General features: G+C 44.8%; 1 protein-coding gene across 3 annotated transcripts in view; it reads left to right on the forward strand.

The window, feature by feature from the left end:
- Positions 1–25,506, forward strand: part of THSD4 (thrombospondin type 1 domain containing 4) — a 677,746-nt gene that overhangs the window by 113,284 nt on the left and 538,956 nt on the right. For all 3 annotated transcript variants that reach the window (XM_059890602.1, XM_059890601.1, XM_059890603.1), the window contains exon 5: positions 18,829–19,276. In XM_059890602.1, coding sequence (XP_059746585.1) covers positions 18,829–19,276 — 448 coding nt within the window. The remainder of the gene's footprint in view (positions 1–18,828; positions 19,277–25,506) is intronic.

Consider the following 25,506-nt stretch of genomic DNA (forward strand, 5'->3'; position numbering starts at 1 on the left):
TAAATGCTCCCACCGTCCTTCTACCATCCGCAGTGATGGAGGGATGGTGGCTGGGAGGCATGGCTCTCAGACCTGTTTTCCAACATGTTCAGGAATGTGATGGCTTTCTCGCTCTCCCTCTCTCTGAATCCACAACATAACCCACCGTTCAGACTTCTGCCCCATCACGTGAGTTTTTCTTAAAAGTGCCGTCCACACGTCTGAGCCCCTCTTCTTGGTCTCCCCCTGGACCTTTTCTATTGGAGGCATCTGCATGTGTTTCCTCGCTTGGAGAAGCTCCGGGCTGGGAGTCATTACACCCTCTTCCTGTGTCATGGCCATCATTTGCTAACTGGATGACCTTGGGGAATCACTTCATCTAATCTATAAAATCTGCATAATTATTTGTCGTCTGTCTTCCATACAGTCCTGCAGAGAGGGTCAGTTGAGGTAACAACTGTAAAAGTACTTCAAAAATACAAGACACGATTCAAAACCAACATGGCTTGATAATTTTATTATCACTGACCAGATCACCCTGGGTTTTTAGAGCCTTGTATCTTTTCTGTAACATCTTGTCTGTGCATGCATGTGTGTGTGAACATGGAGTGTATATGTATGTGTGTTTGCTTGAAAGGTCTGTTGTTTCGAAACAGGACAGACAGGATCAGCCCTAGATCCTAGGCTGTCCCTCCATTTCCTACCTCTTCGGGGAATTGTCTTTGGCTTATGGGTAAGAATCAGTTGTATTTTTAGCTCCTCCTTTCCTGCTCACTTTCTTGGAGGCCATTTGCATTTCATCATCAATAACTCTGGAGCAATATGTTATTTCTGTCCCAAGGGCCCCTGGAGCTGAGTAGGCCCCTTCATGATGCTGGATAGGAAATTTTGCTGTTAATTAAACTTCACAAAGCCACATGCCATTTTCCTGACCCTCTGTTGAAACTTAGGGAGTCTTGTTACATTCAAGGGGGGCAAAAACCACACAGCAAAAGACGGGAAAGCTTTTGGCCTTGTCTGTGTTTCTCCTTGGAAAATCTCCCTGATAATCTGGGCAGTTAGCAGAGCAAGCAGGTACATCTGTTTTTAAAATGCAGACTCTATATTTTCAGTGTTTTTTGTTTTCTTCCTGCAAGGACAGTTTTGTTTCTTTTCCTCCTTTGAAAGCAGGATTTCCACTTAGTCCCTGAATTGTTTGACATGAAGTTACCTGTTGATGCTAACCAGATAGACGGTGTTTTAATATGCTTCGGTTCCTGAATCTGAAACCTTAGCCCCTTTTCGGTGCGAGCGTTTGTAACAGAGCCGGGCCCACTGGTATGTACGCTTCTGCCTGTAGGTTAGGAGAGATTGGAGCCAGATTTTAAGCTTGAGTGACTCTGCTCGCAGACAAGGCTCCAAAGAGCCCTTGTTCCTTTCTTGTGGCATTTCATTAAGTGTCAGAAGTATTTCATTAGTTATCAGAACAAAGATCACATTTGCCATAAGAATGCTGCATTGAATCCCCTCCAAGTCATTCATAACTCAGGGTTCCAGAAGAGAAGGGTGATGGGCTCTGGAAAAAGCCTGACAGCAATATGTGTGTCCCAGAAGGGGATCTCAACCTTGCATCCGGGACCCCTAGGGCTTCTCCTTGGATGCTCGCCTGGTGGCAGTCAGAGAGGCCTTTGTGTGAGCATGGTGGGGGAGTACATCTCGTATGTGTGGCATTACCGTCATCTGCTTTAGCCACCCGCTTCCTGCACACGTTGCTGATTTAGTTGTAGTAAAGGAAATTATTTTTGTAGCACCTGCTATGTGCTACATTAGTCACATGTGTATTTGAACCTTAAGCAGCCCTGTTTTACAGTTGAGACCACTGAACTGAGGTCGAAAGATCCCCAGCGTCTTGCTCCTTTAAGTGGTGGAGCGGATCAGAGCCCAGGATTGCCTGACCCCAGCCGCTTCACTCTTCCCACTCCAAGCCTGCAATGTGGATGCAGGTAATTTACCTGTGAGAGAGTTTGGAATGCAGAGGCTATGGCCTCACTGTTGGTTTCCATGGTTCAGTACTAACAGCCCCTCAAGAGCATTTCGAGTCCTTACTTTCTTACCTTAACTATGTGCACTTCCCTGGGCATATAGCCCTTCTGGCTCATCTCTGTTAATTGTAATGAGGGCAGCCACAGTGGATGTTTATTGAGGGTTTACTGTGTGTAACAGGCTGAATACAGCTCTCTCCCCCCACCCACCCCAAAGGTATGGAGTCCTCTAGAGCCTGAAAATGCTAACTTATTTAGAAATGAAAAAGCCTTTGCAGATATAATGAAGGATCTTGAGATGGGGAGATTATCCTGGTGGGCCCTGCATGCAACCATGAGTGTCCTTATAAGAGATGGGCAGACAGAAATTTGATACCCAGACACACAGAGGAGAGGTGAAGGTGCTGTTCTTGAAAATGGGAGGGATGGGGCCACAAGCCAAGGAAAGCTGGCTGCCACCAGAAGCCAAAAGAGGCCAGAAAAGAGACTCCTCAGAGCTTCCTGAGGGAGCACAGCCCTGCCAACAACTCCATTTCGGTCCATTGACCCTCATCTCGAACTTCTGGCCTTCAGAAGTGTGAGACAATCAATTTCTGTTGTTTTTAGCCACCGAGTTTGTGGTAGTTTGTAGAGCAGCTATAGGAAACATATGCAGCATTGAAGGCTCTGAGCTAAACCTCTAGGGACTATAATGCATAAAGTAATCCATATTATCCTTCTTTTTTAAGTACAAGAACTCTGCACTCAGAGAGATGAAGTAATGAGCCTTGGGGCCCAGAGCTAATAGTTTGGAGAACAGGGCTTTGAACCGGAGTTTGGCTCTAAGCCTCTGCTCTTAACCACTGTATAGTTCTTTCTTCCTGTCCCCTGACTTATTTCTCGGCCTCATGCCCTCTACATCAGGCCTAGGTCAAGATCAGGCCTTGCCCCAGAGACTTCCTTTCCCTCTTTATGGTTTGACTTCCAGGCATGCATTGTTTTCTTTTTCCTATAGAAACACTTAGTCCCTCGTGGGCCTTGTGGATCCAGCAGCAGTTAGCTAAGATTTCCCTTTTCCTCAGTGATGAGAACATGTGGGCTAGTGCTAAAAATGTTTTCTTTCTGGATGTGGAGGGAAGCAGTAATTTCCCCCACCCTGTTTTCCAGTAAATTCTCATTCCAAGCAGTCCATCCCTGTAATCCTTGGTGAATGGCATTTGGTATTTATAAGCTGTACTCTGTTGCAGCAGTTTAAGCTCCTTAAGAGCTTACCATTCATTCATTCGTTCAGTAACATTTGTTAATATCACAGTAATATCCATTCATGTAGACTTTATATCTTGGAAAGTTGTTTAATATCTTTTAGACTCAGTTTCCTTATGTATAAAATTGGAGTAATGACCCACGTTACTGTTTGCAGTGAGAGTTAATGGATAACATGTATAAACCATTTGGCAGGTGTTCAGTAAGTTGCTGCGATCTGAATACTGAATTTATGTAAGTACATGATGCTATTTGAGGGGATGGAGTAAGGTCTAGGACAAATCCCTTTTTCCTTCAATTAACTGAGGGTAACAGACCTGCACCCCCCCCAAAAAAAAAAAACTTGTCTAATTCAAGTGAGAATGTTATGAATTTTTTTCACACACATTAGAAATATTTCATATTTAAAATAAATAAAAAATATACATGGTACATAGGTACACATTAAGTGGTATGTGTAAAAGAGGAGACATTCAGAACCTGAGAGAAACACCGTTGCTTCCTCCATGGACGAGTCACATAAAAAATGCTCAGGAAATGTAAGTTGCGTCATCAACACATTATTGCTCCATTATTAAACTCAGCAGCAGATATAGAGAATAGTCCTTCTGTTTGCTTCAACCTGCTGGGGGTCAGCCTCTGGGCAGAGAGCACTGTTTGAGAGGCCCCGGGGAGAGGGGTTAGGAGCTCGCGTTTGCTCAGCGCCTGCCTGGCCAGGTACTGTGCCCCACAGGTCATCTCCTTTGGTCTCCCTTTTAAGCCCCTGAGTCCCCCAGGGCTGCTCAGGTGCAGATCACAACACACACCAGCAACAGGTTTGATTCTCAAGAGGGCTCGTCTCAGTTAAGCTGGAGAAATGAATGCATTTACTGTTCTTTCGTGCAAATCCAGGCTCTACCTCCCTGCCCCCATTTGGCTGTCTGCCTCTGCAGTGACCCTCATGTGTGAAGGTTGCAGGCTCCGTGTCTCTCTTCTTGGGGACAGTTCAGCTGTCATGGTAACCACCATTTACAGAGAGTCCACAAGGGCTAGGCCCTTTACCTTCATTATTTTGTTTAACCCTCACGGCAACCACTGATGAGGTAGGTACCATTATTCCATTTTGCCACTGGAGATAGGAAATGTGGCCTGACTGACCCAGGATCACAAGGTAGTTAAGTGGCGACCTGGATGGTTTGATGGAGTACCCAGGAGCTCTCTATTGCCCCGGTTACCACCCCTGTCTCAGTTGATCTCTTATTTTCCTCATCTTCAGGGATGCCCTGCCCAGTATGAAACAGGGTGGGGCCTCCATCTTTCTCTGAGCAATCGAATGTTAACTTAGTCTTGACTGAAATTGTCTCTGGTAAACCTCCACCAGCTCAGCTTTTGCCTTTGTGTGAATCCAAAGCGGATGCCTCTTCCTCTGATTAGGTCCATCCCCCCACTGGGAAGACACTGCATTTCAACACCCAGGTGTCCTGGTGGAGTGAATAACTGCTCAACTACAGGTGGCAGCCGTGCAGGCAGTGGGTGCTATTGCTTTCTATTGGTCTGAAGTTGGTTTCCTTGAAGACTGCCCCCCGCCCTCGCCGGCCATGCCCTTATTCCACCCCTCGGGGCCCATACTGCATAAGCACCTGAAGCTCAGTCCTGGAAACCCAGTATCATTCAGATGTGCAGCAGCACCATCAACACTGTGGTGACTTGTCCTCAGGGATGCTTGACTGGCCTCCAAACACCATCCTTTAGACAAGGAGAAGCACCTGATGGCAAGATCTATTAATAAATCAGAGTCCAGGTCTCTCCTGAGATCCTTGCCCCAGAAGGACTGGGTCTGTTCTGAAGGCTGTTTTATATTTGGGGTGTGTGGAGGTGGGGGGGAACAGTGCTCACTGTCTTCACTGTCTGGGATGCCAGCAGTTGGGTGGGGTCACTGAGAAGAAGGTTTTCTCAGGGCTTGGATTCCTGGCACAAAGAAAGGCCTTTTTTTTTCCTGCAGACTATTTTCCCTCTATCAACATACATTACCCATGATCATAAACAAAACCAGTACTATATTCAAATTCTGGCTTTGCCTGCTTACTAGCTGTGTGATCTTGGGCAAGTTGCTTAGCCTTTCTTTTTTTTTATTTTTATTTTATTTTTAAACTTTACAATATTGTATTAGTTTTGCCAAATATCAAAATGAATCCGCCACAGGTATACCCGTGCTCCCCATCCTGAACCCTCCTCTCTCCTCCCTCCCCATACCCTCCCTCTGGGTCGTCCCAGTGCACCAGCCCCAAGCATCCAGTATCGTGCATCGAACCTGGACTGGCGACTCGTTTCATACATATTATACATGTTTCAATGCCTAAACTCAGTTGCTCCCAAACCACCATTCTACTTCCTTTGCTAGATTTCAAGCATCTTGGTTCCTGCTAGTGCCCCTGAATCCATTGGTGAAAAGACCTCGTTCCTTTACTCTTATTAAAACAAATTCGTCATTTCCTCTCTCTCCCTCTGCCCCCTGCCCCCCACTCCCTCACATATAAGCCTTTGAGATCCTTCTTCCCTGAGGGCTCAGAGCAAACCTGTCCGCTGATTCTTCCGTTGGTCTTTAAATCCAGACCTTAAATACTTTCCGGGGAGCAAGCAGATCTGATTAAACCAGCTAATGTGTGTGACAGTGTGTACCACCCAGTAGACAATCAGGAAAGCTTTTGTTTTCATCATCTTAATTTTTATTTCCCTAAGTGGTCAGAGTTTTGCCTCTTATCTGCTGTAGACAGCAGAGAATTTATTGCCTGGAACAGCTCTGGCAGGACTTTCAGTCTTCTGAACTAAGAAGACATATGCTCTCAACCTAAACCATTTGCTCACAGCCTCTTTGAACTCAGCACATGCTATCCTTTCTCCATTTGGCAGGTGATCACAATGGAACAGGGTGAGCTTCAGGAACACAGGGCTCTCTTTCCAGCTTTAAGCTGCAGACTCCTTTCCTTCCAGCTTGCCTCGGATCACGCAGCCCCTTGGTGAAGGCATGTTTCTGCTTTTCAACTGCTGCTCCCTTCCATTCTTCCTCCCCTCGCATTTGAATGTCAAGGTCTCTCTAGGTGGCCAGTGGCTACTGATGTTTAATTTCACATCAACTCCCTTTGTTTCCCACCCAGAAGTGTGGGGCTGCCTTGACTTCTTGCTTATTGGAACTCAGAGCTTTTATATCTCTACTAATTGATCCACAGAGGTAACCTTTGTTGACGCGTTGGTAAGAAATGGTGAGCAATTAAGCTCTGGTCTCTAACAAGTGTTATTTCAACAAATATTCACAGAGTGCCTCTGGGTCAGACCCGCTGCTAATCTCAGGGATTACACACACAGGAATAAGAAACTGACAAGTCTTGCCCTCAAAGACTGGAAGACTTGGGGGGAAGCCAGGCCTTTTACTCAACAACATTACCAAGATGCAGTGTTAATGCCGTGGCAGAGGAGTGTGCAAACGACATAGAAAGCGCTTACTGTGTCGGGGCCGCCTAGGGGAAGCATGCGGGTGCTGATGTTTATTTTGGGCTAGAAGGCTGCTCCAGTTCAGAAGTTTGTAGGTAGGGTAGAATTGCAGGCAGGCTCTTGGAGGCACAAGAGCTCAGTGTGTTTGGAAAATGATGAGTGATTTTTTGTGCCTGGAAAGTATAGGGCTGGTGGCAGGAGAGGATGAAGACTGGAATTGAATCTGAGAAGAGAGACTGAGACCCGTTGATGAAGGACTTAATGTGGCATCAAAGTGAATGTGCCTTAAAACCGTCTATGTTTGAACTTTATTTTCTAGGCAGAACGAAGTCATCAGCATTTTTTCTTTTTAATAGAGGGTAATGGTCAAAGGGTGTGTTTATGAAAACGAATCTGGTGGAGAGAGAAGTCAAAAGTACATGCGGGTCCTGACTTTGACGGCTTCCTCGTGGACCGGGATGCGTGGACAACCGGGGAATATGCTCTGGGGTGCATTTTTTGTCATCACTGTAGCTACTGTATTGGATGTCCAGAGTCAATGCAATTCATTACCTAGGCTCTGTTGCCCAAGCACATCCAGATTCCAAAGACGCTTGGCACAGGGCTTCTGACGGCCTTGTTGATCTAAAATCTTCTGGGAGTATATGACTTTTCAGTTACTGACAGTGACATTTCAGAAGAATATTTTCTCCCCTAACTGTTTATGTTCCTTTTGTCTTTGGGGATTACAATTTATAAATGGGTATTTTGTGTCCAACTGAAATGCCTCCATATTCAAGTATTAAGTTTGCTGACTTGTATTCTCTTTGTGACGTTGTGTATACAGCAGACAAAACCTTTAGGGAGAGTTCTGCCTAGGAATTTTGGCATTTGCTTTCTTAGGATCTTCCCCACATCCATAAAGGGCTACATTTTTTTAAATTCAGTGGAAAACAATTTAGTATTATTCTTTTTGATATCACTTTCCTATATTGAAAACTTGTACAGAAGACAAAAAAATTTTTTTATGATAGTACAAAAGGGTAAGAAATGAGACATCTGCTTCAACTCCACCCTGAATCTGCTTCTCAGAGGAAATCCTTGCCTAAAATTTCATTTGTTATCAGTTCAGAAATGTATCCAGCATACATATGATATTTTGTATACATGTTTTCCTCCTTTCTTTTTAAACACAAACAGGGAGCGTGAATGTTTCAGTGCCTCTGTGTCTTGTCCTTTTTCATTTCAGGGAACTTTGGGGACCATTCTGTATCAGTACATATGCATCTGCCTCATTCTTTTAAACAGCTTCACTGAACTCCACCAGCATGTCCTCTGACGTTTACCTTCATTTACCTAGCTCGTTATTCTCCTGTTAAAAGATGCTTACGTTGAGTGTCAAATTTACAATAGCAAATCAGAGTTGCAAAATGCAATTTATTTTTCTACAACTAGGTTTGGTTCATGAGTCTTGGTTTCTGCTGCTGCAGGAAAACTGCCAACTCCAGGAAGCTCAGATGATCATATGCAGCATGGCCAAAAAACACAAAGCAAAACAAACAAAAAACAAACAAACCAACAGCAACCAACATGACCAGTTTTGTGATTTATACTTAGTTCACGCAGGATTTCTGTCCGCCCTCGAATTGTACGCTTTTCCCTGAGGGAGGCCTGGATCTCCAGATGAGAGGCTTCTGTGCAGTGTGTTCTGTTTTGTGCTTGCTGCTTTGCTTCCATGAACTGCCTCCCACCCTTTGCTGTAACTGTTCCTGAGGTCTCCACCTGTACTCTAGTCAGAGGTCATGTGCTCTGTGTTCTTGTTAGAACCACAAAGACTCCTTAGGGATGACCCATTAGTGCTCAGGTGGGCCCCTCCGTCCCAAGTCCTCTCATGTTGGACATGGACTTCCCTACAAAGCTTGCAGGCCCTTCTATTCTCAGGCTACTTGGAGAAGGCAATGGCACCCCACTCCAGTACTCTTGCCTGGAAAATCCCATGGGCGGAGGAGCCTGGTAGGCTGCAGTCCATGGGGTCGCGAAGAGTCGGACACGACTGAGCGACTTCACTTTCACTATTCACTTTCATGCATTGGAGAAGGAAATGGCAACCCACTCCAGTGTTCTTGCCTGGAGAATCCCAGGGACAGAGGGTCCTGGTAGGAGGCCGTCTGTGGGGTTGCACAGAGTCAGACACGACTGAAGCGACTTAGCAGCAGCAGCAGCAAACAAATCTGAGGTTTCTATTACTCCCCACCCCAGGCAGAATATTCTACCCTAACCTCTGATTACTGCCTCTCAGTTGCTCCCTCCTGTGCCTGTTAGCCAAACTCTTAATTCCTATAGGTTTGAGAATATTATTTCAGTCTTAGCATCTTCTTCACATTCTGGAGTGTACACGATACCTCTGCTCTCTATGCTCCCAGCTTTGGATCTTGCCAGACAAGGCCCAGGATTTCAGATTCTAAAGAAACCTCTTCTCTTCTGCTGACCTTTAGTTCTTCTCTTTTCTGGTGCTGTAATGATCAAGGTCATTCTAGAGGCACTGCTCAGGGAGAGAAGGGATTGCTGAGAGGGAGAGATGTACTGGCTAATTCCTTAAAACGTTGCCCTATGAGGGTTGTTTCAGGTGTCCTGCCTGTTCAAGAGGCTGCACTGAGGACCCCTGAGCTCAGACCCCTCGTGCCTCTATACGTAGATATATATGTGTGCAGCCCAGTATCTTTTAAGATGTCTATTAAAACTTCTTTATAAACGCATTTGGGGATTAATTAGGAGTTTTGGATTAGCAGATACACACTGCTGCTGCTGCTACTGCTGAGTCACTTCAGTCGTGTCTGACTCTGTGCGACCCCATAGACGGCAGCCCACCAGGCTCCCCCATCCCTGGGATTCTCCAGGCAAGAACACTGGAGTGGGTTGCCATTTCCTCCTCCAATGCGTGAAAGTGAAGTTGCTCAGTCGCCTCCGACTCTAAGCAGCCCCATGGATTACAGCCCACCAGGCTCCTCTGTCCATGGGATTTTCCAGGCAAGAGTACTGGAGTGGGTTGCCATTGCCTTCTCCAAAGATACACACTACTATATATAAAATAGATAATTAACAAGGACCTACTGTATAGCACAGGGAACTATAGTCAATATCTTATAATAAACCTATAATGGAAAAGAATATGAAAAAGAAAAGAAATATATATGTATATACACGTGTGTGTGTGTGCTCAGTCGTGTCCCACTCTTTGGAACCCCATGGTCTGTAATCCGCCAGTCTCCTTTGTCCATGGAATTTTCCAGGCAAGAATGCTGGAGGGGGTCACCATTTCCTTCTCCAAGGGATCTTCCTGACCCAGGGATCAAACCCATGTCTCCTGCATTGGCAGGCAAATTGTTTACCATCGGAGCCAGCAGGGAAGGCCAATGTATGTATGTATGAATATATGTCTATTACTTTGCTGTACACCAGAAACTGACACAACGTGGTAAATCAACTGTCCTTCAATTAAAAAAAAATTTTAACTGGTGGATTTTGGGAAAAGCATTTCACTTGATAATAGTTGTGACTCACATCTTCCTTTCCTCTCTCCACGCTTAGCATGCTGAGTGGAAGAAGAATGTGCGCAATTTGGAGGCTAGTGTAGAGGCAATCCTCAGATGCAGCTTCTCCGCATCTGTAACTAGGAGACTCTGATTTTAGCTTCTCATATCCTCAGACCTGTCTTTGGTGCTAAGACCGGCCAGGTAAATTTGCACCCAAACATTAGCTTGGGAAGAACTTAGTTTTGATATGTAAAAACAGTGCAATGTGCAAATGTGGCATAATGGATCCCTTTAAATCATATGCAGATTATTCATTAGATACATTAAGATTTAAAAAGATCTTAGATTTTCTCAACAGCATCTAATACAGGAACTTCCACCCACCCTTGGTTCTGTGAACATCTCCAGTAATATCCTGTCTCCCAAGCCTCCTTCCCATCTTTGCTATGGAAGGATTGACTTCTGTTTACCTAACAACTCAGGTAGCTTGCTTCAAGGAATGCGCCTCTTTAAATGCTGTAAAACCTGGAACCTCTGAGCTGAAGGCATACAAGGAGACTTTTCAGTTGAGCAGGGACAGCAACCTCACTGCCCAGCTGGCAGACTCAGGCTCCTGGGGACCCTCACAGGCTGGTCCCAAGGGCTGCTGCTCTGTTGGATGCTGGGGCCAATGTGTGGTTCATGTTAGCACAGCTGAGAGAGGCCAGGCCTCTTGCAGAGACCTGACTGAGCCCGAAGCTCGAAGGGAAATAAACATGAAGAGTGTAAGACCTACAACCAGCCTGGCTTCCAGAAGGCAGGGTTCTCTCTCTGCCTGTTCTACTCCATACTGGGAACTGAGACAATAGATGGAATGCCATCCTGTATCTGCAAGCAGCTGACAGACAACCTCTCCTGGGTGGCTCTCAGGCTCTGACAGGCTTGCATGGAGCACCATGACCTTTTAGTTCTTCCCTCCTTTTGAGAATAAAGCTGAGTCCCAGCCTCTGTTGGATCCTCTGTTTCATTCTAAGGACCTGTTTCTTCTCCAGGTGTTTGATACCAGGAATGGTCTCGCTTAATAGTTGAGACTTTTATTCCTACACAGAGGGATATTTCATGTACTGGCAATTAAACATGGATAGTAATGGGAAGGTGGGGGCTTCCCTGGTGGCTCAGATGGTAAAGAATCTGCCTGCAATGCAGATTCAACCCCTGGGTTTGAATCCCTGCATTTAATCCCTGGGTCAGGAAGTTCCTCTGGAGGAGGGCATGGAAATCCACTCCAGTATTCTTGCCTGGAGAATTCCATGGACAGAGGAGCCTGGCAGGCTACAGTCCATGAGGTTGCAAAGAGTCAGACACGACTGAGCAACTAACACTTTCACACTTTCTTTCAATGAGAAGAGGAGATTGTTCTTGCTTTGGCAGTCATGGTTGGAGCCATTCATTCATTTGTTATTTCAGTTTTTCAACAGTTATTGAATACCTGCTCTATGCCGACCATTGTACCAGGATCTAGAGATATAAGACACATAAGACATATCCCCTCCTCTGAAGGAGCCTACAGTCTGTTAAACTAAGGCAGTCTAAAGAAATTGGTGTAATAAAAGATTGTTATGCTGTGACAGTTACCTGGGGTCTGGTGGAAGGACAAAAGAGATGAACATTGATTCTAGGGAGTGGAGGGTTGGGGTGGGGTTTGGACCCAGAAGAGCTTCATGGAGGAATTAATGCTCAGCTAAGTCCTGGAGAGTGACTAGCTGGTTGTTGCAGAAAATGGTGGTGGGGAAGGCAGCCTAGAGGAGAAAGCAGCGTAGCCAGAGCATGGAGAAATGAATTGGGTTGTTCTGTTGGGAAACTCCAAGGTGTGTGGTGTGGCAGGTCTCTTTAGTACCAGGCTGTGACAGGAGATGTGATAGCAGCTTTGCTGTGCAGGCTAGGTGGCTGAGCTGAAGAGTTTGAACTTAACAATCACAGGGTTGAGGAGAATAGAAGACCAAGCTGACATCAGGGCTGTAACAATTACATGGAGCTCAATGGAAGGACAAAAGAGAAGGACACGGATTCTATGGAGTGGAGGCTTGGGTCGGGTTTGGACCTGGGGATGGTGCGGTACTTGGGGGTGAAACAGAGCAGTTTGGCCCACAGACCAGCATCAGCATCCCTTGGGAACTTGTAGGAAAGGCAGATTCTCAGACCCCACCCAAATCTCCTGAATCATACTCTTTGCAGGCAGGATTGAGTGGTCCGATTAGGTAAAATTTCCAAGTGATTCTGATGCTTGCTCAAGTGGGAAAATGACTGAGAAGGAGAGTATAGGAAGAGCTAGAAAGAGAACGCTTTGTTTTGTGGGGTGAAGATGATGAATTTGGGCTTGAATGCGTGGAGTTTGAGATGTCTGCGGGAATGTCCAGAGCAATTAAGGTATAGTCCAGGGACCCACAGCATCCATGTCAGCTGGGACGTGGTTACAAGTGCAGAATCAGACCCCCACCGGCCGACCTCCTAAATCAGAAGTGCATTTTGACAAGATCCCCAGCTATTCTGCAGGTACCTCCCAGGTGAGAAGCAGTGCTGGTCTAGAGGTTGCTTAGGTCGATGGAACTTATTCTCAAAAGAGGGGTCTGGGCAGGCAGTAGACATGTGGGTGTTGTCAGTTGCAGATGGTAGTCATAAATGACACACTTCAGGGTTCGTGTGTTGAGCTGGGAAGAGGGAGCTAGATGTGGCGTCTTTGCTTGAGTTATCACACTGACTGGTCAGGATTAACATCACCAAGCTGGACAGCATCACACTTAATGAGCCCCTGGGTGGCAGCCAGCCGGTTGTAGGGAAAATGTTTTATGTGTTTGTTACTCTTTCCAAAATGCTGTTTGTAGCCATTTTCTCAAGAAACAACAGTTTCCCTAGACACCCGTAGAAGGTCATTGGAAGAACTGAGGCCAGAACCTGGTGGCAGAACCCTTGCTGTCATGTTCTTACCATTGTTGGGGAGGGAGGCTCTGCATCTACTCATGTTGTCAGGCTTGGAAAGTGAACAAGCAGAAAAAAATATCACACATGAAGCTCGTAGATCAACAGAAGTTTGTTAAAGGTTGTTGAAACAAGTGATGGAAAATGAGTGATAAAAACTGCTTTCAGATTCAAAACATGCATTCCTGTTGGTAACCTCAATGTGATCTTTACATCTTCGTAAGTAGATAAGCTGGGAATTATTCATGATCTCATTAAAAAAAATAACAGTTGTATTGAGATAATTAATGTACCATAAAATTCACCACTTAGAGTGTATAATTCAGTGATTTTTAGTATAGTCACAAGGTTGTGCAATAGTCACCACTCTCTGATTGCAGAACATTTCCATCATCCCCCAAAGAAACCCATACCCTTTAGCAGTTGCTGCCTAGTCTCCCCTGCTGCTGCTGCTGCTGCTAAGTCGCTTCAGTCGTATCCGACTCTGTGCGACCCCATAGACGGCAGCCCACCAGGCTGTCCGTCACTGGGATTCTCCAGGCAAGAACACTGAAGTGGGTTGCCATTTCCTTCTCCAATGCATGAAAGTGAAAAGTGAAAATGAAGTCGCTCAGTCGTGTCCGACTCCTAGCGACCCCATGGACTGCAGCCTACCAGGCCCCTCCATCCATGGGATTTTAGTAAGCAATAATCTGCTTTCTGTCTCTATGAATTTGCTTGTTCTGGACATTTTGTATAAATGGAATCATGCGATATGTAGCCTTTTGTGTCTGGCCTTTTTCACTGAGAATATTGTCAAGGTTCATCAGTGTTGTACTCTGTATCAGTACTTCATCCGTTTTATGGCTGAGTAATAATCTGACGTATGGATATACTATGTTTTGTTTATCCATTCATCCGGTGATAGGCATTTGGGTGCTTTCCATGTCTTGGCCATTATGAACAGAGCTGTTATGAACATTCACGTACAAGGTTCAGTACAGGTCTCTGCACAGACATACGTCTCCATTTCCCTGGGGTGTATACCTAGGAGGATTGGGATTGCTGGGTCACATGGAAATACTCCATGCAACTTTTGAGGAACTTCCGGGTAGTTTTCCAAATGACTGCACCATTTTACCTTCCCACCAGGAATGTCTGAGGGTTCCAGTTTCTCTGCATCCTCTCCAACACTTGTTATTGTTTGTTCCTTTTATTATAACCAGCCTAGCGGCTGTAGCTCTTGTTTTCTAGGTAAGAACATAGAGGGTGTGTTTTTTGTCCAAGTTTGGAGAGCTAGTAAATGGCCAAGCTTGAACATTTTTTAAAAAAGCAAATATTTATACGAAGCATGCTCTGCGTCAGGCATTGTTTAAATCCTTTGCACTTAAGTTGTTTATGTTTTACAACAACCTGGAAGCAAGGCACTGTTATCATCTTTATTTATTAATGTACGCAGGGCCAGGGCTGGATCTGAGATGCAACATTTAAGGAGACATCACAATGCTGAGAGTGACTCTCTCTTTTTTGTATTAATTTGGAGTATGGTTGCTTTATAATGTTCTGTTAGTTTCTGCTGTACAGTGAAGTCCATCAGCTATAGGTAGAGAAGGCGATGGCACCCCACTCCAGTACTCTTGCCTGGAAAATCCCATGGACGGAGGAGCCTGGTGGGCTGCAGTCCATGGGGTCTCGAAGAGTCGGACACGACTGAGCGACTTCACTTTCACTTTTCACTTTCATGCATTGGAGAAGGAAATGACAACCCACTCCAGTGTTCTTGTCTGGAGAATCCCAGTGACGGAGAGCCTGGTGGGCTGCCGTCTATGGGGTCGCACAGAGTCGGACACGGCTGAAGCGACTTAGCAGCAGCAGCAGCAACATACATATATGCCCTCAGAGCACTGAGTAGATTTCCCTGTGCTATACAGTAGGTTCCCATTAGTTGTCTATTTTATATATAGTAGTGGATACATGCCAACCTCAGTCTCCCAATTCATGCCCCCTCCTTCCCCCTTGGTATCTATATTTGTTCTCTATGTCTGTGTCTCTATTTCTACCTTGCAAACAGGTTTATCTGTACCATTTTTCTAGATTCCACATATATGCATTAATAAACAATATTTGTTTTTCTCTTTCTAACTTACTTCAGTTTGTATGACATTCTCTAGGTTCATCCGCATCTCTGCAAATGACCCAGTGAGCATCTCCAAAAGGACTAGTGACCGACCCAAATTGCATAATTAGCAGGTGGCAGAGCTGGGGTTCAAACCCAGGAAACTTGGCTTCAAAATCCAAGTCTAACCACTCTGCAATACTAACATCAATGTCCTTGACTTTCAAGTCAGGCTTTTTCTGTTACTTTCTCAAGACCCAACTTTCCAAAGTTAGCTAGGACTTTGACAAATGGAAAAATCCCAGAGCTGGGTGATGGGGAGATTAAGCAAAACTGATCACCCTAACAGCTCCCAGGCACCTACCACATGCACCCCTGGAAGGGTTAACCAGCTACACAGATCCCCTCGGCCACATCTGTGCTTATTATCCCAACTCTGCATAAATCTACCCTTGCAAGTGGCCAGATGGACTCTGTCCTGTGGGGAAGAGGCCATTCTGAACCATCAGGATTATTAGCGCTGACCGGCTGTAAGGAAAACACACTTTGTCCTGGCCAAGTGGGGATGAATCTGCTGCTTGTCCAAGTGTTCTGAGTCAAGAATTCAGAAATCATATCTCTCACAAGCACTCTCTAATTGGCTGCTCATCCTCTGTAGTCTGTTTATCGGAGTTAACTGGTCGTTTGTTTCTGAATCATCCTCTTTCCAATGGTGTTGCTGTTTGGGTGGGTTTTGAATGGTTCTAGGCAGAGCCTCCCATGAGGCACTGTGCATATAAAAATATACATTTGCACATGTATATGTTACCCCCTCTGGGGTGATGGGCAGCCTTTGAAAAGATGCTTACACAAGTCACTGGCCAACTGTAGATTCTCCCTCTGCCTCCTGGACTTCCCAAGAGCAAGGTCAAGTCAGTCTGGGTTCAGCTCCTCTCACTGATGGAGCTGCAGCACTGCATCCTGGCTCAAACCAGCCGAATTTTCGTCTGTGTCACAGGCTAAGAGGTTTTGGAAACAATTTTATAGCTATCTTTCTCCATTAAACCTGACAAATGTTGTTGAATTCTCACTCTTTTGCTTGGAATTTCAGTTCTATTCTGTGACTTTGTCAAAATAGTGGGTCTATGGACCCCAGGATCACCATTATCACCTGGGAACTTGTTAGACATGAAGAATCCTGCCCCTTCCCCAACCTACTGAGTCAGAATATGCCTCCCAACAAGACTTTTGTGCACATTCAAATTTGAGAAGCATCACTCCACGTATGTTTATTTCTCTATTACCTTCCATTGGGGTTTCCACTCATACTTACTTTGAAGCTAGAATTTTTATTAGGCTTTCAGATCTTAAAAAAAAAAAAAAGACACACACACACACAGAAATTCTTTCCTTCACTTTTGCATGATGTCATTCATTTTACCTGGCCTGCTACAAGAAGAAAAAAGTAAATTACATCCAACATATATATATATATGTATACACACACACACACACACATATGACTAACTTCTTAATTGCGTCTCCTAAAGCAGCATTCTGAAACCCCCATCATTAATAGAGTCCTAAGTGTTGCCGAGATTAATTGAGAAATGCCTAAAGGCAAAATAAACACCAGCACAGTTTAATTCGAAACCATATCAGCTAAGAATGAAGGTGCAATTTGTGATAAAGATGTTAATAATTAGTTGTGGTCTGTTAAATTTTATATTCAGTGGTTCTGTAGAGTGAAGAAAGAATTCTTCAAGAGGGCAGAAATTAATGTTTCACCTTGATTGCTATTTTAATGTGCTTATTTTAACAGGGCCATCCTGTAGGAACCCTTGGGCACATTTCCAGTTTTACATAAATGTAGAATTAATTATGGAAGTATATAATTTTAGACCTGGAACGACCTTCACAGTTATTTAATCCAGTTCAGTCATTTTACAAATAAGTAAGAGTTATGTGACTTACTTAAATCCTTCCACAGAATATTGGAACCTCACTTCCCCACTCTCAGATCAGTGATGATGAAACCTTCTGAGATTACCCAGATAGAAGTTCTTCCTCTTGCCTCAGATCACCAGTGCATTGCTTGTTGTATCGCTTCCACGGCTGTTTCCCTGCCTTGTGTTATGTTCTAGTTATTTTCAGTTGTATGGCTGGGGTCTCGGGTATCCCATCTGATTCACTTTTATATTTCTTCATCGTTCTGAGCTCTGTATTTTGAAAACAGTAGTTGTACAATAAATTTGCATGCAGTGGTGTGCTAGAGCTGATGTTGCCCTGGTTGCTAGAGCTGATTGTGTCTTCACATCAATTGGCCATGGTGGGAGTATTGGCACCATGGAAATGGACAGAAGCTATAAATCAGGGATTTTTTTCTCCCTGGTGGGGGTGTGTGGGGAACCTCTGTTTACATAATTGTCATAAGATCCCACAGGGCAACTGATCTTGGCAAAACCTAAAGATCCATATGAATGTGAAGATGGCCCTTTACCCATTATTCCTTGTGAGTTGACTTAAATGATGGAGTAGCCAGTTGCTCAAACTCCTCAAGTTTCTTCAGGGATTGAGTTTGACCCAGGGAAAGTCAAGGCTCAGGACTGCATTAGTCTTTGGTTGCTTAGTTAAGTTCCTCTTACCTGAATGGGCATGGAAACAGGGTCTGAAATATTAGTACAGTTGAGTGAGAAAAAAACCCCACTAACTATTATTGGGGGGGAAAAGTGAACAGGATGTTACTAGGGCTGAAATGACCATTTTCTCTTTATTTTTCTCAAATACTATATATAAAATAGATAACTATTAATAATAAGAACCGACTGTATAGCACAGGGAACTCTATTCAATACTCTGTAATGGCCTATATGCGAAACGAATCTAAAAGATACATATATATGTATCAGAGAAGGCGATGGCACCCACTCCAGTACTCTTGCCTGAAAAATTCCATGGGCGGAGGAGCCTGGTGGGCTGCAGTCCATGGGGTCACGAAGAGTCGGACACGACTGAGCGACTTCACTTTCACTTCTCACTTTCACGCATTGGAGAAGGAAATGGCAACCCACTCCAGTGTTCTTGCCTGGAGAATCCCAGGGACGGGGGAGCCTGGTGGGCCACCGTCTATGGGGTCACACAGAGTCGGATACGACTGAAGCGACTTAGCAGCAGCAGCATGTATATGTATAACTGACTCACTTTGCTGTACATCTGAAACTAATACAACATTGTGAATCAATTGTAGTCCAATAAAAATTAAAAAACTGTCAGTGGCTCCCTACAACCTACAAAACACCCAAACTCCCTGACATAAGTCACATACTAGCCACAGCTTACTGTTCTAACCTCATTTTCTACCGATCACATCACCCACTGGTGATTCCCACTTTGATTCTGCGTTCCAGCCTCTGTGGAGCCTCTGTTTCGGCCTAACCCTTCCCCTGGAAAGCCCTCCTGCTGCCTCTCTGTTCCACCACAGGCTCTCTCCCAGGCTTCTGTTGCTACCCAGTCCCCTCTCCCATGGACCAGAGGTTCTGGGTAACATGAAAATCCTCTCTTGTGTGTTTCTCTTTAGGAGCAGGACTCGAGGTCCCATCGGCCCTGGCAAGTATGGTTATGGGAAAGCCCCGTACATCTTGCCATTGCAGACAGACTCTGCACACCCACCCCAGAGGCTTCGGCGGCAGAGGCCCTCATCCCGGAATTCCAGGTCCCAGGGGGCATCTGGCTCTAGCCATGGCTACCACCCTTCAGCTCACCAGCCCCACCAGCATGGACCTCTGTACCAGAGTGAGAGTGGCCCGCGTTCTGGACTGCAAGCCTCAGAGGGCTCTGTCTACCAGCTGCCTTTGACCCATGACCAAGGCTTCCCTGCAGCCTCCAGTCTCTTCCACAGCCCAGAAGCAAGCAGCAGCCCTGGGCTGGGGGCCCCCAGGGCAGCTCAGAGCTTCTCCCAGCCCACCAGATCTACAGCCATCTCCTGCATCGGGGCCTATCGGCAGTACAAGCTGTGCAACACGAATGTGAGTACATACGGCCTGAGACGGGCCCTGGAAACAGCTGCTACTCATCTTTCTGCTGGTCGGCAGTACAGATGGTAGAAGACAGCAGGGGCATGGGTTTTTAGACCGTGTGAATGCTCCCTTCCTCTCATTCCTTTTCATGTGTTCTCCCATATACTTTTCTAAGGCTATTACTTTAGTAACTTATGGATAACTTCTTGAGTCGTTTATTGATGATCACTATTGCTGATCAAGCTACTGCCACATTCTCAGTGGCTTTATATCAACACTATTTTTTCTTTGCTTATTGGCATGTGAGTCAGGTGCAGTTTAGCTAATTTAGGGCAACCAATGGTAGTGCCGAAGAAGGGGGAGTTTGGGGAGGTTTGACCAGCATGGGGGTCATCCAGTAAGTTTCCTGGCGGCTCCCTGAAAAAGTCTGACACTGAAAAATTGCTGAAGATTCCATAGCTGATGACTCTACAGCAAAGCAAATTATAAATGGAAGCTACACAAGGTGACCAAATATGCTTTAAAAAAAAAAAATCAGTTTGTGTGCTGTGCTCACTCAGTCGTGTCCAACTCTTTCGAGCCCGTGGACTCACCAGGCTCCTCTGTCTATGGAATTTTCCAGGGAAGGACACTACAGTGGGTTGCCATTTTCTCCTCCAGAGGGCCTTCCTGACCCAGGGCTTGAAACTTTGTCTCCTACATCTCCTGCATTGGCAGGAGGATCTTTTTTTTTTTTTTTTTTTTAACCACTGAGCCACCTGGGAAACCAGTATCAGTTTAGAGACTTTATATTGAGTTGGCCAAAAAGTTATTTTGGGTTTTTTCATCTTACAGACAAGCCTGAAAGAACTTTTTGGCCAACTCGATATAAAAGAGAAATAAATAAGAGAATCTTTAAAGGTTAAATTTCCAAGTTGCTATAGTCTCATTAATTATTTAATCTGCCTTAATAGTCTTACTGGCTAACAGGACAGCTGTTATATATTAGCTTCAATTTCCTCATTAAAAATATATTTCCTGCCACAGAGTCCATAGAAATGACTTAATTTGTGATTTTAATAATTCCTCTGAATGCCTGGATTTCTTCTCAGCATGTTCTTCCACTGACAGACTTCAGGAATTATTGATTTTTTAAAGCAGTAATTTTCCTAAAGCCATTACTAATCAGTCAACCAGTAAGTCTTAATTGAGCATCATTGCTTGTCTTGTAATGAATGAGGCTTCATGGAAGATAGAAGAAAAGTCATATTATCTAATTCATAGAGTTGTTTTGAGAATCAAAAGAGATGATACTAAGTGCTTTGTAAACAAAACAAAAAAATACTTGGGCTCACCATAAGACATGGTCCCGGTTCTTGAATATCCATTGCAATTCTTTTAAAATGAAATGAATTAATTTCTAATGTAGAATACACTCTCCCATTGACTAGTATGTGTCTTCATTTTGAGGACCGAGTAATCCATAAAGAGAAGGAAAAGAGAAAAGGCATTTAGCATATATCAGCTCCCCAGGTGGTGCTAGTGCTAAAGCAGAAGTAAGAGACCTGGTTCGATCCCTGGGTCGGGAGGATGCCCTGGAGGAGGGCATAGCAACCCACTCCAGGATTCTTGCCTGGAGAATCCCACGAACAGAGGAGCCTGGCGGGCTGCAGTCCATGGGGTCACGAAGAATCAGACGTGACCAAAGCAACTTAGCGCACCTTTAGGACGCTCAAACAGACCTGATATGTACTTAGCATTTCTTTCATTTAACCTCTGTTTTTGAAGCATGCACTTTTTTCCAGGCCTATGCTGCCAACAGCAGGGCTGTATTTGCTTGTGTAGAAGCTGTGGTTTCTTCTGGTGCTGGATAATTCCACTACTGAGGAGATTGAATTGCAGGAATATTTTTTAAAAATTCTTATGAATTCATGATGTCTGCATCATTTTGCAAATAGGTAAAGCAGTGTCTCACAAATCTTCTTAGACAAAGAAGTAAATGTTGACAAAGGAATGTACAGGTTTAAATCCCTTCTTTTCACTGTAACGCTTTGCACCCTGTCACCCCAAGCCACATCCCACTTATCCTTATTGAGAGATGTCTTTCCTTAGAGGTCACAGTAATACACATCTTCTTTTTAAAATATTGGGGTATAGTGGCTTTACAACCTTGTGTTTCTGCTGTACAACGAAGTGAATCAGCTATATGTATCTGTATATCCCCTCCTTCTGGGACCTCCCTACCACCCTCCCAACCCACCCATCTATGTCACCACAGAGCACCGAGCTGAGCTCCCTGTGCTTTACAGCAGGTTCCCACTAGCTTCATCTTTTACACATGGTAGTGTCTATATGTCAGTTCTTATCTCCCTATTCATCCCATCCACTTCCCCCTGTGATGTTCACATGTCCCTTCTCAACACCTGCATCTCTATTCCTGCCCTGCAAACAGGTTCATCTGTACCATTTTCTAGATTCCACATATATGCTTTAATATACTTTATTTGTTCTTCTCTTTCTGACTTACTTCACTCTGTGTGACAGACTTTAGACTCGTCCGTGTCTCTACAAATGACCCAGTTTGGTTCTCTTTTATGGCTGAGTAACATTCCATTGTATATATGCAACACATCTTCTTTATCCGTTCCTCTGTCCCAGTGTTCATTGCAGCACTATTTACAGTAGCAAGGATGTTGAGGCAACCTAAATGCATATCTTCTTTTTTTAAGAAAGACAGCTTCTTGTGACTTGGGCTATGCGCCATGAACACTTTAAGACTCCCTGTGTTAGTGGCTCCTAGAACCATGCCTTGGTCTAATGATTTGTAGGAAGACCCACTGGGCTCAGCATACAGTTGAAGGCACAGTTATGATTTATGACAATGAAAGGCTACTGGGAAAATCAGCCAAAGGCAAGGTGCATGGGGCCAGGTCCAAAGGAAAGCAGGCTCAGTCTTCCAAGAGTCCTGTCCCTGTGGAGTCACACAGGATGTACTTCATTCCCTCAGCAGTGAGTTCTTACACGTGTGAAGTATCATCTACCAGGGAAGCTCATTACAGACTCCATGGCCAAAGTTTATATGGGGGGCTAGTTCAGAGGCACCCTCTGCTTGCTACTTACTAAAGTGCCAGGCTCCCAGAAGAAAAGCAGGGGCTTAGCATAAAATATATTGCTTGTATAATATAGTTGGAGCATAGTGACTCACACTTAACTCTTAGGAAGTGGTGGGAACCCTTCTGAAATCCAAGTCCCCAGACATGAGCCAAAGACTGACATTGCAAGCAGGCTTTTCTGAGAGCAGTCTCAGTCCTGCTGCGCTGTCTTATTTGTGCATTCTCCATGTGGACCATGAATTCCAGCATCTTAGCCTCAATGACCTTATGTAGACATATTTGTATCCTTCTCAATGTCCAAAAGGGGTGATTGCATGAGTCCCCCAATTATGTAAATTTTCCTACTCAAAAATGAAAGAGGTGAAGGGCAGTGGTATGAACAACTCCCTGTGAACAGGGAGTGCAGGCTTTCACTTATGTCCTTTCAAAGATTAAAAAATAATGCATACATTTAGAGTTCTCTCCCAGTTATTATCTGGGAGAAGAAAAAGAAGGGAGAGTAACCCAGAGCCGGTTGGAAATATCCACTGATTTCAGAACTTCATCCCTTTAACTAAGTGCCCAGTATATCCCACCCCAGTTGTTTTATTTATTTTTTAATAAAAAAATGTTTTTGGCTGCACCACAGGGCATGTGGGATCTTTGTTCCCCAACCAGGGATTGAACCAGTACATCTTGCAGTGGAAGCACAGAGTCTTAACCACTGCCTCCTCGCCCCAGGGAGGTCCCTCCCACTCCAGTTCTTGATGGAATGCCCCCTTTCTGAGACTTCCTTCACAGTGAAGGGCTCAGTTCTGAGCTGGGAGGTCATGTGTATGGCAGGTGGTCTGAATTAAGGGAAATGTTTTTGCAGGCTTCCAAATCTCGGAACAGTGACTCATCACTGGTCATGATGTCTCCTTCAACACAGCAGAGAAGGTGCTAAATGAGCTACTTGTAAGTCATTACACTCGGTGCTGGAGCACTTAGTGAGGGGAAGAACTCTAGGAGCACAGGGCAGGAGGCCACAGGGCTGGGGAAGGGGATGGCCAAAACAGAGGAGAGAGCATTTGAGATCAAGGAAACAGCATAGTCATGGACAAGAAGACAGGGCTGGGTCAGGATCTCAGGTGCTGCAGTGCCTGCCACGTGGTAGGGGCTCTCCTTCTGTGACCTCTTGCCTCCCCTTTTGTTGTTGTTCGTTCGCTCAGCCGTGTCCCTCTCTTTGAGACCCCATGGACTGCAGGACACCAGGCTTCCCTGTCCTTTACTACCTCCCGGAGTTTGTGCAAACTCATGTTTTTGCCCTCTTGCCTCCTCTTATCCACTATAAATAATCACAGTCTTTCTCCTTTCTTTTTTTCCTTAACTTTCTTAATTTTATTCTTCATTTATTTCTTACTTGCTGTGCTGTGCATGGCATCACCATCTTAGTTCCCCAATGAGGGATAAAACCCGTGCCCCTTGCAGTGGAAGTGTGGAGTCAGCCACTAGACGGTCAGGGAAGTCCCAAATAATCACAGTCTTAATGGGCAATGTATTCTTTAACATCTCAGAATACAGAAGTATCACGTGGTCTTGCTGGTCTTTCTTACATGAGATTGACGGGTGAGAAACATTTAAACACAGTAAAAAATCAGAAAGCAATTCTAATCAACTGGCTTAATTGGTTAAGTCTTAAAGGCTTAATGAGCTTGGGAGCAAATCTGAGCTGGATATAGACCCCAGCTCCAAAACTGGGAGTTGAGTTTCCTTGGGCAAGTTACTTAACTCTTTGAGGACCATCTGTAATCTGGGGACAGTAATTGTACCTACTGCACAGAGTTGTGGTGAGGTTCAGATAAGGTCAGGTTCAAGCTTGGCATGTGCTGACACGCTGTTAGCAGAAAAAAAGATTGGACCTGGGTAAGTGAATGTGGCTGAAGATAATGGAGTAAGATGTCTACATATCTGCTGCTGCTGCTGCTGCTACTAAGTTGATTCAGTCGTGTCCGACTCTGTGCGACCCCATGGATGGCAGCCCACCAGGCTCCCCTGTCCCTGGAATTCTCCAGGTAAGAACACTGGAGTGGGTTGCCATTTCCTTCTCCAATGCATGAAAGTGAAAAGTGAAAGTGAAGTTGCTCAGTCATGTCCGAGTCTTAGCGACCCCATGGACTGCAGCCTACCAGGCTCCTCCACCCATGGGATTTTCCAGGCAAGAGTACTGGAGTGGGGTGCCATTGCCTTCTCCAGTACATATCTGAAGAGCTCCCATTTCCTAAGTGCTCAGTCATGGAATTGTGGATGAAATGGTCAGACTTGCTCAGAATCCCCCTTTTCCTTTGAGTTACCTGTGGTTGAGAGTCCTTTCCTTTTGAAAGTGAAAGTGTTAGCCTTTCAGTCGTGTGTAACCCTTTGTGACCCCCTTGAACTGTACCCCTCCAGGCTCCTCTGTCCATGGAATTCTCGAGGCAAGAATCCTGGAGTGCGGAGCCATTCCCTTCTCCAGGGTATCTTCCTGACCCAGGAGTGAAACCTGGGTCTCCTGCATTGACCGGCAGATTCTTTACCATCTGAGCCACCAGGGAAGCCTTTCCCTTTGCCCAACCATAAAACAAGCTGAGAGACCAGCATTTCAGCTGTGATGTGGGTTTAATGTAATCACCCTTGGGTCATATTTAAAGTGACAGAATCAGCCTACGGGTAGCCTTTATGCCCTCAGATGTGGATATTTAATATTAAGCCATACCATACATGGTAGTGTGTCTTTAAGATTATTCCGATCATATAAGATGTCCTCAATGAAATAGTACTTCAATATCAGTAATAAATAGAACCTTAATGATCTCTGAAAGTAGACTTTAAAAATAAGGAAGACTTTCTTTATCCTTGCCTACATGTGTATGAGGAAGTGAAGCTGACACACTTCAGTATGAATAAAAAATTTATGGGAGCTTCCCTGGTGGTCCAGTAGTTAAGACTCCATGCTTCCACTGCAGGGAGTGCAAGTTCAATCCCTGGTCAGGGAACTAAGTTCCCATATGCCACATGGTGCAGCCAAATAAAGACATCATAAATAAATAAAGCTAGTCAATTAAGAAAAAAAGCTTAAAGCAGGCATCTTCGTAGATGTCTACTAGTATAACACTCCTAATCACTCCCTACTGTGGATTTTTGCTTAGAGTC

The sequence above is a fragment of the Bos taurus genome, chromosome 10 (genome assembly GCF_002263795.3).
Source record: "Bos taurus isolate L1 Dominette 01449 registration number 42190680 breed Hereford chromosome 10, ARS-UCD2.0, whole genome shotgun sequence".
Lineage (NCBI taxonomy): Eukaryota > Metazoa > Chordata > Mammalia > Artiodactyla > Bovidae > Bos > Bos taurus.